The sequence below is a fragment of the Ciona robusta genome, chromosome 5, assembly GCF_009617815.1.
Source record: "Ciona robusta chromosome 5, ASM961781v2".
Classification (NCBI taxonomy): Eukaryota; Metazoa; Chordata; class Ascidiacea; order Phlebobranchia; family Cionidae; genus Ciona; species Ciona robusta.
The window spans coordinates 4,467,751-4,479,202 of record NC_143239.1 but is presented as its reverse complement, the minus strand read 5'-3'; the positions used below and the strand labels follow the sequence as shown (position 1 = coordinate 4,479,202).

General features: G+C 35.6%; 3 protein-coding genes across 4 annotated transcripts; all 3 read left to right on the top strand.

Moving 5' to 3' along the window:
• The first annotated feature begins 1,823 nt into the window (after positions 1–1,823).
• Positions 1,824–5,519, top strand: LOC149735821 (chloride channel protein 2-like). Its single transcript, XM_089878319.1, has one exon. The coding sequence runs from the start codon at positions 2,160–2,162 to the stop codon at positions 4,692–4,694; it is 2,535 nt and encodes an 844-aa protein (XP_089734445.1). The 5' UTR covers positions 1,824–2,159; the 3' UTR covers positions 4,695–5,519.
• On the top strand, positions 4,740–8,948 carry LOC149735820 (oxaloacetate tautomerase fahd2, mitochondrial-like). The gene is made up of 8 exons (XM_089878331.1): positions 4,740–5,977; positions 6,158–6,277; positions 6,559–6,637; positions 6,750–6,852; positions 7,135–7,232; positions 7,466–7,628; positions 7,955–8,151; positions 8,524–8,948. The coding sequence occupies exons 1-8, from the start codon at positions 5,859–5,861 to the stop codon at positions 8,590–8,592; spliced, it is 948 nt and encodes a 315-aa protein (XP_089734457.1). The 5' UTR covers positions 4,740–5,858; the 3' UTR covers positions 8,593–8,948.
• Positions 8,906–11,339, top strand: LOC149735819 (oxaloacetate tautomerase fahd2, mitochondrial-like). 2 transcript variants are annotated; one of them, XM_089878333.1, is made up of 9 exons: positions 8,906–9,034; positions 9,096–9,150; positions 9,206–9,325; positions 9,544–9,622; positions 9,695–9,797; positions 10,065–10,162; positions 10,407–10,569; positions 10,678–10,874; positions 11,117–11,339. In XM_089878333.1, the coding sequence occupies exons 2-9, from the start codon at positions 9,113–9,115 to the stop codon at positions 11,183–11,185; spliced, it is 867 nt and encodes a 288-aa protein (XP_089734459.1). In that variant the 5' UTR covers positions 8,906–9,034; positions 9,096–9,112; the 3' UTR covers positions 11,186–11,339. The 2 variants fall into 2 exon arrangements, with proteins under 2 accessions (XP_089734459.1, XP_089734458.1); XM_089878332.1 differs by having other exon boundaries at positions 9,010–9,150.
• Positions 11,340–11,452: the final 113 nt, after the last annotated feature.

Here is an 11,452-nt window from a genome sequence, read left to right as displayed (position 1 = left end):
ACGTTGTTGCAGAAAAGTCAGCGAATTAGGCTGCAGAAGAAAAGCACAAGGTAGTGTACGATATTTTTGCAATTATTACACAATAACTAATGAAAATAAAGACTGATACCGTTTACACATAATATCCCATAGTTTCTAAACGTTTTTTTAACAATTATCAAGGTCGTGAGGATAGGGTTATATAATTCTGTAAACATTCTTTGTTTACTACCAAATGGGACGATAAAATAAACTGAAAATTTAGCCCGTCTTACCCCAACCAACTAAATACTTAAGGTATGTATAACGTTACTATCACTTTTGATTTACAGACGAAGAACAAAGACGAAGACGCCAATAAGGATAATGGTTTGAGGTTTCACTATAGAGTAAAAATTGTGGGTTGGCACGTGTGTGTGTATTTGTTGGTGAGCTCTCAATTTTCGCTGGACCTAGCGTTGCCAGCTTTTTTAGTCAGTCACTACTTAGTGCATTTTGCATATCACTGTAATATATACAATGAAACTATGGCGAACATCTTGCTGGATCAGATTTGTTGTTGTACACTCTATTGAGTATTTCGCCTGCCAAGATCGAATCGTTCAGCGATTCCGTATTGTCTCAATTTACCGGGTGAGAACGCTGTGTTGGTACACAAATACTCCAGTACTATCAACGCGCATTATAATATACACCCATACAATTCGAACATTTCCCATGTATTTATTTTTACCTTAACGTAGTAATAACCCCCTCCGTGTTAAAACTGTTAGCCCTCCCCCCCCCCAAAGCCTGATTGTGACGCTGGCCACGTTGCAATTACGCTACATCGATGGGTCGTTAGGACCTTGCGTCCGGTGCGGTTACGACCGTTTGGCAAAGTTACGTTATACAGCTGCGGGTTTGTTACGTGGACGTCACCGCATTGTGCTGCAGTGGTGCTACGCCTGGATATTTAGGCCACTGATAGCGCGGTACGTAACAACCAATGTAGTCTTTCGTGACGGTCGATGCGGTGCGTAACATCCGGACGTTATTATAATATGCTAAATATACGAGAGTATCGCGGTACCAACATGTCGTTTTTACTGAGTGATTGGGACATACAGAGCTGTTGTCGGATTCGACTCCTTGTGGTCGGACATTCAATATGGTGTACACTGCAGATGCTTATCCTTCAGGATTTGACCATATTTTCTTAGTAGATATTTCAATGTTTATGTCCGCGTTAATTACTTTTTTTGTAACTGTCCCATTTTTTGTACGACTGAGCTGTTGTGTTATCGTTTGTTTTGCACATTTTGTTTATTTCTGTACAGTGTTATTGTATTCTTTTTGTCTTTTTGTCGGTGTATTATGTGCGTCGTTGTACTATTTTTGTCTATACGGTTTCTTTAACCTGCGTGGACAGTAATATCCCGCAAGGGTTTCTCACCGAAGTAGAAACCCACTACCATTGGCTGGGGGCTTGTCGTGCCGTAGTGGCTTTCCACCAACGCCAGCCATACTCTTTATGAAGGTATTTTAATCGATTTCTCTTTTGCAGAAGGCAATTGCTAGGCTACGTAAAGACTTGACAAATGATGTTCAAAATAGTTGCCCTGTTTTTGAGTTTCTCCATTTTAAAACGTTCTTGCGTATTTGATGTTGAATTTACTCATTTTTAATCAAAAATAATCTGAAATGTCATTTACACAACGCGCTGGTATTCTCTGCAATAAAACTTTGCGAATCAGTCTACTTGTAGCTCTCCGCACGTGGGCGGTAGTAAGTTCCATGACGCACACTGTAATGACGTCATTGATTACTGAGCAAAATAGCTCGCAGGTCATTAGGACAGTACGTGTACATTTTGTTAGGGCATAGTTGTAGTGGCTTTTGACAGTACTTAAAAGGCTAGACCAACGGTCTATAATTTGACAGTATTTGACATAAACGTGATTGCTTCAATGTTTTAATGTTGTAATATATTATTAGTTAAAAATATGGCACTTAGTGAAGAATTCTCCGGTACATATAGTAGAATAGGCTGGTGGAAAGTGTTGGTGGTTAAGGGTTGGTGGTTATAGGGGTTAGTACAGTTAGGGGTTAGTACAGTTAGGGGTTAGTGGTTAGTAAATAAGGTGAGGGGAGGATTCTTTACTAGCACCAAACATAATTATGTATAATTGTAATTGAAGATGTATATATATGATTCTAACATGTTTACCTTTTTATGCAAGGCTAACACTGTTAATTTTTTGCTAGTTTTGGCTGAACCCACAATCATGGCGGCTTCTGCTGCTGCGAAAGCAATGACTCGTTCCCAAAGCACTGGAGAATGTGAAACACACCTGGATTATGAACCAACTCTTATGTATGGAAAATATAGTAAGGAACTATCAGAATTTGCAAGAAATGAAGCTGCCAGAATAAAGCGAGAAAAGAGTTTAAAAAAACTTGAAACTACCCCTCTGACCCCCTACTCGAATACGAGATGTGGAAAAATGAAACAGCATTTTGTTGTTTGCAAAAAGTGGTGCTTGAAAAAGATAAGAGCAGAGTGGATATTTCTACTTCTTCTTGGCATTATCATGGCCCTTTTGAGTTTTCTCATGGATTACACAATACAAAAATGTCAGAGGGCACATTACTGGCTTTACACTGAACTTAAAGACTACATTGTACTGCAGTATTTTGCATGGGTTCTTTTTCCGATTGTTTTTATAACGTTTTCCGTCGGTTTTGTGCACATAGTGTCCCCTCAGGCTGTTGGGTCGGGTATTCCTGAAATGAAAACAATCATGAGAGGAGTTGTGCTGCATGAGTACCTAACATTCCGGGTTCTGGTTGCTAAAATGATAGGTTTAACCACTTCATTAGGCAGCAGGCTACCAATTGGTAAAGAAGGTCCATTTGTTCACATTGCTAGCATTGTAGCAACGCTGTTAAATAAATTCGGCATCAATTTCTCAACTCCATTTGAGAATGAATCACGGACAAGTGAAATGCTAGCTGCTGCCTGTGCAGTTGGTGTTGCATGCAATTTTGCAGCTCCTATAGGAGGTGTACTGTTTAGTATAGAAGTCACTACCACATATTTTGCAGTCCGTAATTACTGGAGAGGATTCTTCAGTGCTGTATGCGGTGCACTTGCATTTCGATTACTTGCAGTTTGGAACTCCGAAGAGGAAACGATCACAGCATTATTTAAAACCAACTTCCGTGTTGAGTTTCCATACGATTTGCAAGAACTCCTCGCTTTCTGTGGCATTGGGATCGTGTGCGGTTTGGCAGGGGCGTTATTTGTTTACATTCACAGGCAAATTGTAAACCTAAATCGCAACCATCAAAAAGTTAAAGAATTTTTGCAGCGAAACCGGTTTATTTACCCTCTGATTGTCTCATTTGTTATCAGCTCCCTTACCTACCCAAGAGGATTTGGCCAATTTATGGCAGGAGAACTTACCCTGAAAGAGGCATTAGATACATTATTTGACAACAAAACTTGGGCAAAGTTGGGTTATATTGACGAATCTGGTGTTCTGAATGACACTCAAGCTGGCTGGAAACATCCAACAGTGAATATTTATGTCACTCTTGTCTTATTTGTTGTTGTGCATTTCTTCACAACAGCAATTGCGATCACAATAGCCGTGCCCTCTGGTGTATTCATGCCTGTGTTTTTAACTGGAGCTGCATTTGGACGTTTAGTTGGAGAAAGTATGGCTGCATTATATCCTGATGGATTTTACAGTGGGGCGCAAATATTTCGCATTGTGCCTGGTGGGTATGCAGTAGTTGGTGCAGCTAGTTTATCCGGTGCAGTAACACACACCATATCCACCTCAGTTATTGTATTTGAACTTACAGGTCAAATCTCCCATATATTACCTGTTATGATATCAGTGCTTATATCAAATGCTATAGCTCAGTGGCTGCAGCCTTCTATATATGAGAGCATTATACAAATCAAAGGCCTTCCATACCTTCCTGACCTCAGAACTGGCCAGCGTAGGCTGTACAGCATATTTGTCCAAGATTTCATGGTAAAAAATATGAAGTATATATCATACACATCTACTTATAAAGAATTAGACCAGCTGCTGAAACGGTGTAAGCATAAGTCCCTACCATTAGTTGACTCACCTGCTTCTATGGTTTTACTTGGATCTGTAAGTAGATCTTCACTTGAAAAGATCCTTGAAACAAAACAAACAAGTCATAGGTTTTCTGTAGCTGAGGCAGCTGCTACAGAAGATGCAGCAAAATCAAACGTACGGAACCACGAAAGAAATCACTCTGCTGGGGCAGATTTAAAACATGTTATTGCTGAAGACTCTGACCCTTTAAACACCCCAACTACTTCAGAGCAAGTCACAAACTTCTACAGTGAACAAGTCAATTTTGATGACTGTCAAATTGACCCTTCACCCTTCCAGCTAGTTGAGCGCGCCTCCCTGCATAAAGTTCATTCGCTTTTCTCGCTTTTAGGCCTCAGCCATGCTTATGTAACTAGCATTGGTAAACTAGTAGGTGTGGTTTCACTTAAAGAGCTCAGAATGGCAGTGCAAGGAGTTACTGAGGATAAAGGCAACACAAGACCACAGCGTAACGCTCACTTACAAATTCGTTACAACCACGACACACAGGAATTAAGTTCTTTAAACTTAGAAGAAAATAATGAAGAAGAAAGTGAAGAGGATGAAGTATACAGCAACAAAAACCACAATTAGGAACATTTTCCTAACCCTTGTTAACTAAACACTGCTTAAATATATTTCTTTATTTTTCAAAATTTTGGGAAAATATTTTGGTTTATCTTTTTAAAAAGTATCTGTAAATTGAACCAAATGTTATAATCAATTGAACAAAAAAGCCTCTTTAAAATAAGTAGTGCAATAGTTTGTTAGTACTCTGTTCATTACCACTCAGTTCATGTCATTCTGTAGTAAGTACTTACTATATATTCAGCAGTTGATCTATTCAGCGTCAAATATAATTTTAAATAATTATTTAACCACTGCTTTTTTACCTAGTGCTTTCATGTATTTTCTAATTTCACCCCATAATTATTACAAAAAGTGGAACTGCAATATTGTTTTCATGAACCAGGCCTTTTATTATTAATGGAACAATGATTTAAATCAGTGTTTTATTTCCTTTCTTCTGCCAATTTGTTTGGGTAACGTTGTGCCTTGAATATAACAACACTGTGTTTCAGTTGGATTAAAATTTCCCCTAATTGTATGCTACGTAATACTGTACAGTTATTTATAATATTTTATAGTCTATTTTTGCATGAAGTTTCCACCTATCCACCCTTTAAATAGTTTTATTCAGCGTTATGTATTTTATCATGTAGGTTGTTACATTCTCAGTCATACCACCCGCGCACATTAAAGCTTTGATTTGATTTTTTTGCTCACCACTTTTAATTTCTCCACCTTGCTCAATCTTTTAATTTCTCTCACTTTTAGATAAATAGGCATTAAGTAGTAACCTGGTATATTCTGCAGTGCATGAAAATATGTAATAAAAGCACAAAAAGAGTTGTAAAAGTTTCAGTTAAGGTTTGAGGCTGCAAGATATGCAAATGCAAAACTGTGTTACTATTCGAAAAAACTAGTTAGGTATGACAGGTTTTCCTATTAAAGGAAGTTGTTAATGACTCCATAAAACCCTTTAATTTTTTTAATCTGTAAACTAGTCAAACAACAAAACACTGTGACATGTTTCTTTGGTTTTTGGTAAAGTCTGCTTTATTATTTATACTTTTAACAGTTGAATAGATACTGTGTAGTCTAATGTTACATTTGGCTTAACTTGGTTAATTTATGTTTGAGATCAAGTAAATATTTATCTGGTGCAAACAAGAAATTACAGACAAAGTGTTGTAGATGCTTCCACTGCATTTGCTACGACCTTTAATTGCAGCAACTTCATGTACAAGAGCTTTTAGTTTATCTTTGCAAAGAAATATGCGACTGCTACAGTTCTTGCAAGATGAAAAACAAAGGTTTGAATTTAAATAAATTATTCTAAATAAAAACAAAGGCTTAATTGTAATGCAACTGTTATTTTTGCATTTCATGATATGTATATATATAACTTTTGTTTTGCATTTAATAGTATATATTTATATACTAACTACATTTAACTTTTGTAATGAAACAAGGTAAATCTGTTTGCATTTCAGTGTTGGTGCAGAATTGCAGGATACATCTATAGTGAACTTGAGTAGTTCCAATCCTCAGATTCCAAACAGTTTGGTCAAATTTCTTGAAAGTGGAGAATCCAATTTTAATCTTGCTAAGAAGTAAGTGCAGCACCACACCTAAATCATTTGGTATAAAATATTTATATGGTAAAAACAAATATAATACTGTGGGGTAAAATGGATAGGGTTACAGTTATGAGAAAGTGGATATCTAGTTCTGTTAATATTTCTTTGTTTACTACCAAATGGCAAGACTAAAAAAAGAATAAAAGTATGTGTCATCTTCCCCACCCTACTATAAGTCTCTTTTTTAATACTATTTTTTAGTGTAACTATGTTATTACAATGCTTAATAAATACGCTTGTGTTCATTTTTCCAGAGCACTAGAAAGTAGTACAAAGCAGTTTGTTCAGCGCAGTGACATAAAGATCTTATCCCCTATTACCAATTGTGAAAAGGTGAACAATTTGTTTAAGTTTTTGCCAGTTTGAACATTATACAATGAAAACAAAGCTATTGCATAGAAATTTGTCTTATTGTATTTGTACAACTTAACATATATTTGTTAAGGTTATATGTGTTGGAATGAACTACAAAGACCACTGCGAAGAACAAAACATGCCTATTCCAACAGAACCGGTTATATTTAGCAAGTTTCCAAGTTCCATTATCGGTTAGTACACTTATAGCACTATTTATTTAATAATTTCATCACTTAAGCTTTTATAATTTGTCCATAATTGTTTACACAGAATTTGTTCCATAACCTTTAAAACAATACGGTTAAACAATTCCTTATAAATTACATTTTAGCATAATAGACCAACTTTGGTCTAAATTATAGATTCCCTGATGTGCCTCACCATAGGACCTCACACATCTAGAACAGTTTACTTTGTGATTTACATTAACATGTTTTAGGTTACTTTAATATAAAACCATAGTTTTAACATAGGTGATGGTGATGACATCATAATTCCAAAAATATCAGATTCTGTTGACTGGGAAGTAGAATTGGCTGTAATTATTGGCAAAGAAGGAAAACATATAAAGGTATATTAATATATGGAAAATAATGATTAGATTTAGAGTAAATCCAATATTTTACTCTGCATTTATTGTTTAAACAGGAATCCGATGCTTTGGATTATGACTAATAAAAACCTATATATAGTAATCAGAAAACTGTTAAAAACATACAGTTTAGCATCATATGAATATGGAAAAACACTGATTTGATTTAGAGTACATCCAATGTTTTTACTCTGCATTTATCATTTAAACAGGAATCCAATGCTTTGGATTATGTGGCAGGTTACACAGTTGCCCATGATGTCAGTGCAAGGGATTGGCAAATGAAGAGAAACTCAAAACAATGGCTGCTTGGAAAAACATTTGATACATTTTGTCCGCTTGGACCAGTGATGGTCACAAAGGATGAAATAAAGGGTTAAATATAATATATATTTAAATGCACTGGCTGTTATAAAACAGTTGGATTTAATAAAATGTTTGGAGGTACTCATTTTAGTGTTGAACTAAAATAAACATTTTTATACCTAATTTATAGAAATGCATTTTTTTAATAATGTTAAAACTGAAAGAAATCATTTTTATAATCAATTTAAAAAACGCATATTTGGTCATTTTACCTCGCTTTTGTTTGTAAAATAAAAAGAACAACTAGCAAACACCTTTAGCTTTTTTTACTCGTAACAAAACATTTTCTTTAAAATTGTACAGAAGTTATTTAAAATTCCTAATTTGTGTCACAGATCCCCATAATTTATCTCTGAAATGTTTGGTGAATGGAGAAGTCATGCAGAGCAGTAACACAAACCAACTGGTGTTCAGTATTGAGACTTGCATTGCTTGGATATCAAGAGTCTTTACTTTAAGACCTGGTGATGTGGTGTTGACAGGTACCCCTCCAGGTGTAGGGGTGTTCAGGAATCCTCCAGTCTTTTTAAAAGTGAGTTTAGGACATTCTAACTAATTTCCTAACTAAATAATTTTACATGACTTTTCCTGGTTCAAACTTTTTTTAAAATTTGGTCTTTTTATTATTTGGGAGTGAATTGTATAGAAGTACCGTTTTTGTATGGCTGTTCACCTTTGTCTCAAAAATATGTTTTGGGGCATTTGGTCTATATATCTATGCCAAAAAAATAACACAGTTTGGTGTTATTGAAAAAAATATCAATATATTTATTACATCCATTTTTATTACAGTGTTTCAAAATTGTTATCCCTTTTCTTTGCATATCAAATAGCACAGTGTATCTTAACTTTATTATACATTACAGTAGCTATACTACAAATTTTTGACTTTTCTGTTCTACAGGCTGGGGATACTGTAGTATGTGATATAGAAGGAATTGGGAAAATAACCAACAAGATGGTGGCTGAGTAAAAGAGGATCAAATTCAATCTAAATTGTGCAATAATTACTAGCTAGCTACACGGCCATTTAATTATGGCAGAAATGTTATTAAAAAGATGTTTGCTGTGTGTGCCGTTTTTTTGAAAGTGTTTTTCTCATACAAAAAAATAACCCTAAAAGCATTTTTATCAAGTCATTTTTTTGAAAATGTATTCTCTTTTGCTTTAAAATTCTAAATCCGTCTATCATTGAAATTAAACACAATGTAATAATTGCAATTAGCATTGTTACACAAAAAGCCTGTTGGCGAGTTAGCATTGCATATTAGTTTTTTCTACGAGTTGTTATTTTCGATCACTTGATTACTAAAACGAAATGTGCAAACATCTGTAATGTATATTATCCTTTGCTGAACTACAACAGTGTACATAGAGCATATACTCGACATGATTGTTCAAACAAAGTACCAGAGGTAAACAGTAAAGTTAGGCGCAGTGCAAAACACATTACCACTATCAATGTTGTATGTATAGTGCCCTGAGGATTCCAAATGAAGCTTTTGCAATTTCTGCGACACGGAAAGCAGTGGTGAGTTTTAGCAAGTTATCTGATTTGTTGTGAAACTCAAAAGTTATGTTTACAGTATTGGTGCACAAGTACGTGGAAATAGTATTTTAGATTTAACTTCTGCGAGTTCGAAAATTCCAAACAATGTTGTTGACTTTCTCGCTCGTGGTGAAAACGCATTGAACTTGGCAAAAAGGTAATTCCACGTTCAGTAGTGTTATAGTACTGTATGGGGTAAGATGAGACACCTTTCCCATGTAATATCCAAACTCCCTGGTCGTGTTTCAAACAATTAATTCTTTGAATGTTGTTTGTTTACTACCAGATGAAACAAGAAAATGAAATGAATATGTATCCCGTCATTCCCCGCCATACTATATTGTTACTAATTTATCACATCATTTTATCACGCAGGTTAACAGAAACCAATAGCGAATCTCTTATTAGTTATGATGATGTAAGTGTGTTGTCACCCGTCACAAATTGCGAAAAGGTGAGTTTTTCTGTCGGCGTATTGTCACTATATGTATATAAACCCTGTAGGCCCTACATTTTTCTTTTGTAGGTAATATGTGTGGGTATGAACTATAAAGACCATTGCGCTGAACTGAATATTCCAATTCCAACAGAACCTGTTATTTTCAACAAGTTTCCTTCCTCCATAATAGGTTTGTATATTGCTAAATGTATAGTACTATGGGGTAATATAGGATCATGTTAGCACCAAAATCCCAAAAACTCTGATCGTGTTTTGAAAACATAACAACGGTCTATGGGAGTCGTGTGGATGCGTTTTTTTTATACTTTTGTATGTTATTTGTTTACTACCGAATTGGACGAGAAAATAGAATGAAAAGTCTGTTCTATCTTACCCCACCCTACTGTATTTGAAAAAAAAAGTTTTTTATACATCTAAGTATTTTGTAATTTTTCAGGTGATAAAGAGAACGTAGTTATTCCTAAGGCGTCTTCCTCAGTAGATTGGGAGGTGGAGTTGGTCGTTGTTGTGGGGAAAGAAGGAAAACACATCGAAGTACATTAGCCAACGTTCTGTTTTTTATTTTCATAATATACAAGATAACAAGACATCTTATTAATATGAAATGTATGTTCTGGCGTGTGTTTTGTGAACTTAAAAGCGACGTTTCGCAGCAGTTTCCGAAATGTCTGTCGTTTATAATCACGAAACAGACACCAAAAGATCTCGTATACACTTATAAATACACCTGCAGACGGCAATTAACAACGTAGTCACATAAGACTTTTTATTTTATTAGGAATCTAAGGCAATGGAACATGTTGCTGGTTATACAGTTGCCCTGGATGTCAGTGCTAGAGACTGGTTTGGGGAGAAAAACTCTGGGCAGTGGCTGCTTGGAAAAACTTTTGACACATTTTGTCCCCTGGGTCCAACATTGGTTACAAAAGATGAAATAGCAGGTAAAATACAGTTGGGGCTATGTTGTGCAATAAAATAGAATAAAAACATGTACCTTATCATTCTTACCTAATATACAACCCTAATGTGTGTAATGCAAATCATTTCAGATCCGCACGACTTACCATTGGCGTGTACGGTGGACGGACAGGTTATGCAGAGCAGTAACACAAACCAACTGGTGTTCAGTATTGAGACTTGCATTGCTTGGATATCAAGAGTCTTTACTTTAAAACCTGGTGATGTGTTGTTGACAGGTACTCCTCCAGGTGTAGGGGCAACGCGGTCTCCTCCGGTGTTTTTAAAGGTAAAGTGGGATAAAGTACTGTAGGGTAAGATGGGACACCTTTAGCACATGATATCCAAATATCATGATCGTGTTTTGAACAATTAACAACGCCATTTTAGAGTGGCGGGCAACGGTTGTATAATTCTGTAAATATTCTGTATTTACTACCAAATGGGACAAAAAAGAGAATGAAAACGTGTCTTATTTTACTGCATAACGATACGGAAAATAATGTATTGATAAGTTTAACTATTTCCCAGGACGGTGATACTGTAGTTAGTGCGATCGAAGGAATTGGAAAAATCACAAATCCGGTTGTCGAGGAATGATGAAATCAGCTAGTGGTCGAAAATTTTGGTTATCGTTAGCTTCAATCGCGTACTGGTCCGCAGAATCGTATAACTTGCTTGTATATATCCTGCGCTTGTTAAAAGAAATGAAAATGAAATCTGAAAACGATACGTCTATACAAGTTGGTAAAAGCGTGGCAGTCACTATTATAATAAATATTGAAAAGCTCACAATTCTAAAAGGCTGCTCAAATTTGGAAAAGTAGTTCGGTTGCTTTGTATGGGTATTGTTTGATCTTAGTCTAA

What these genes read in the sequence shown, in the direction of transcription:
- LOC149735821 (XM_089878319.1), top strand. Translation starts at nt 2,160, where the DNA reads ATGTATATATATGATTCTAACATGTTTACCTTTTTATGCAAGGCTAAC.
- LOC149735820 (XM_089878331.1), top strand. Translation starts at nt 5,859, where the DNA reads ATGCTTCCACTGCATTTGCTACGACCTTTAATTGCAGCAACTTCATGT. An exon ending in AATTTTAATCTTGCTAAGAA is followed by an intron (nt 6,278 to 6,558) that starts GTAAGTGCAGCA and finishes TCATTTTTCCAG; the next exon opens with AGCACTAGAAAGTAGTACAA. An exon ending in GTTTCCAAGTTCCATTATCG is followed by an intron (nt 6,853 to 7,134) that starts GTTAGTACACTT and finishes GTTTTAACATAG; the next exon opens with GTGATGGTGATGACATCATA.
- LOC149735819 (XM_089878333.1), top strand. Translation starts at nt 9,113, where the DNA reads ATGAAGCTTTTGCAATTTCTGCGACACGGAAAGCAGTG. An exon ending in CTGCGACACGGAAAGCAGTG is followed by an intron (nt 9,151 to 9,205) that starts GTGAGTTTTAGC and finishes TTATGTTTACAG; the next exon opens with TATTGGTGCACAAGTACGTG. An exon ending in CCGTCACAAATTGCGAAAAG is followed by an intron (nt 9,623 to 9,694) that starts GTGAGTTTTTCT and finishes TTTCTTTTGTAG; the next exon opens with GTAATATGTGTGGGTATGAA.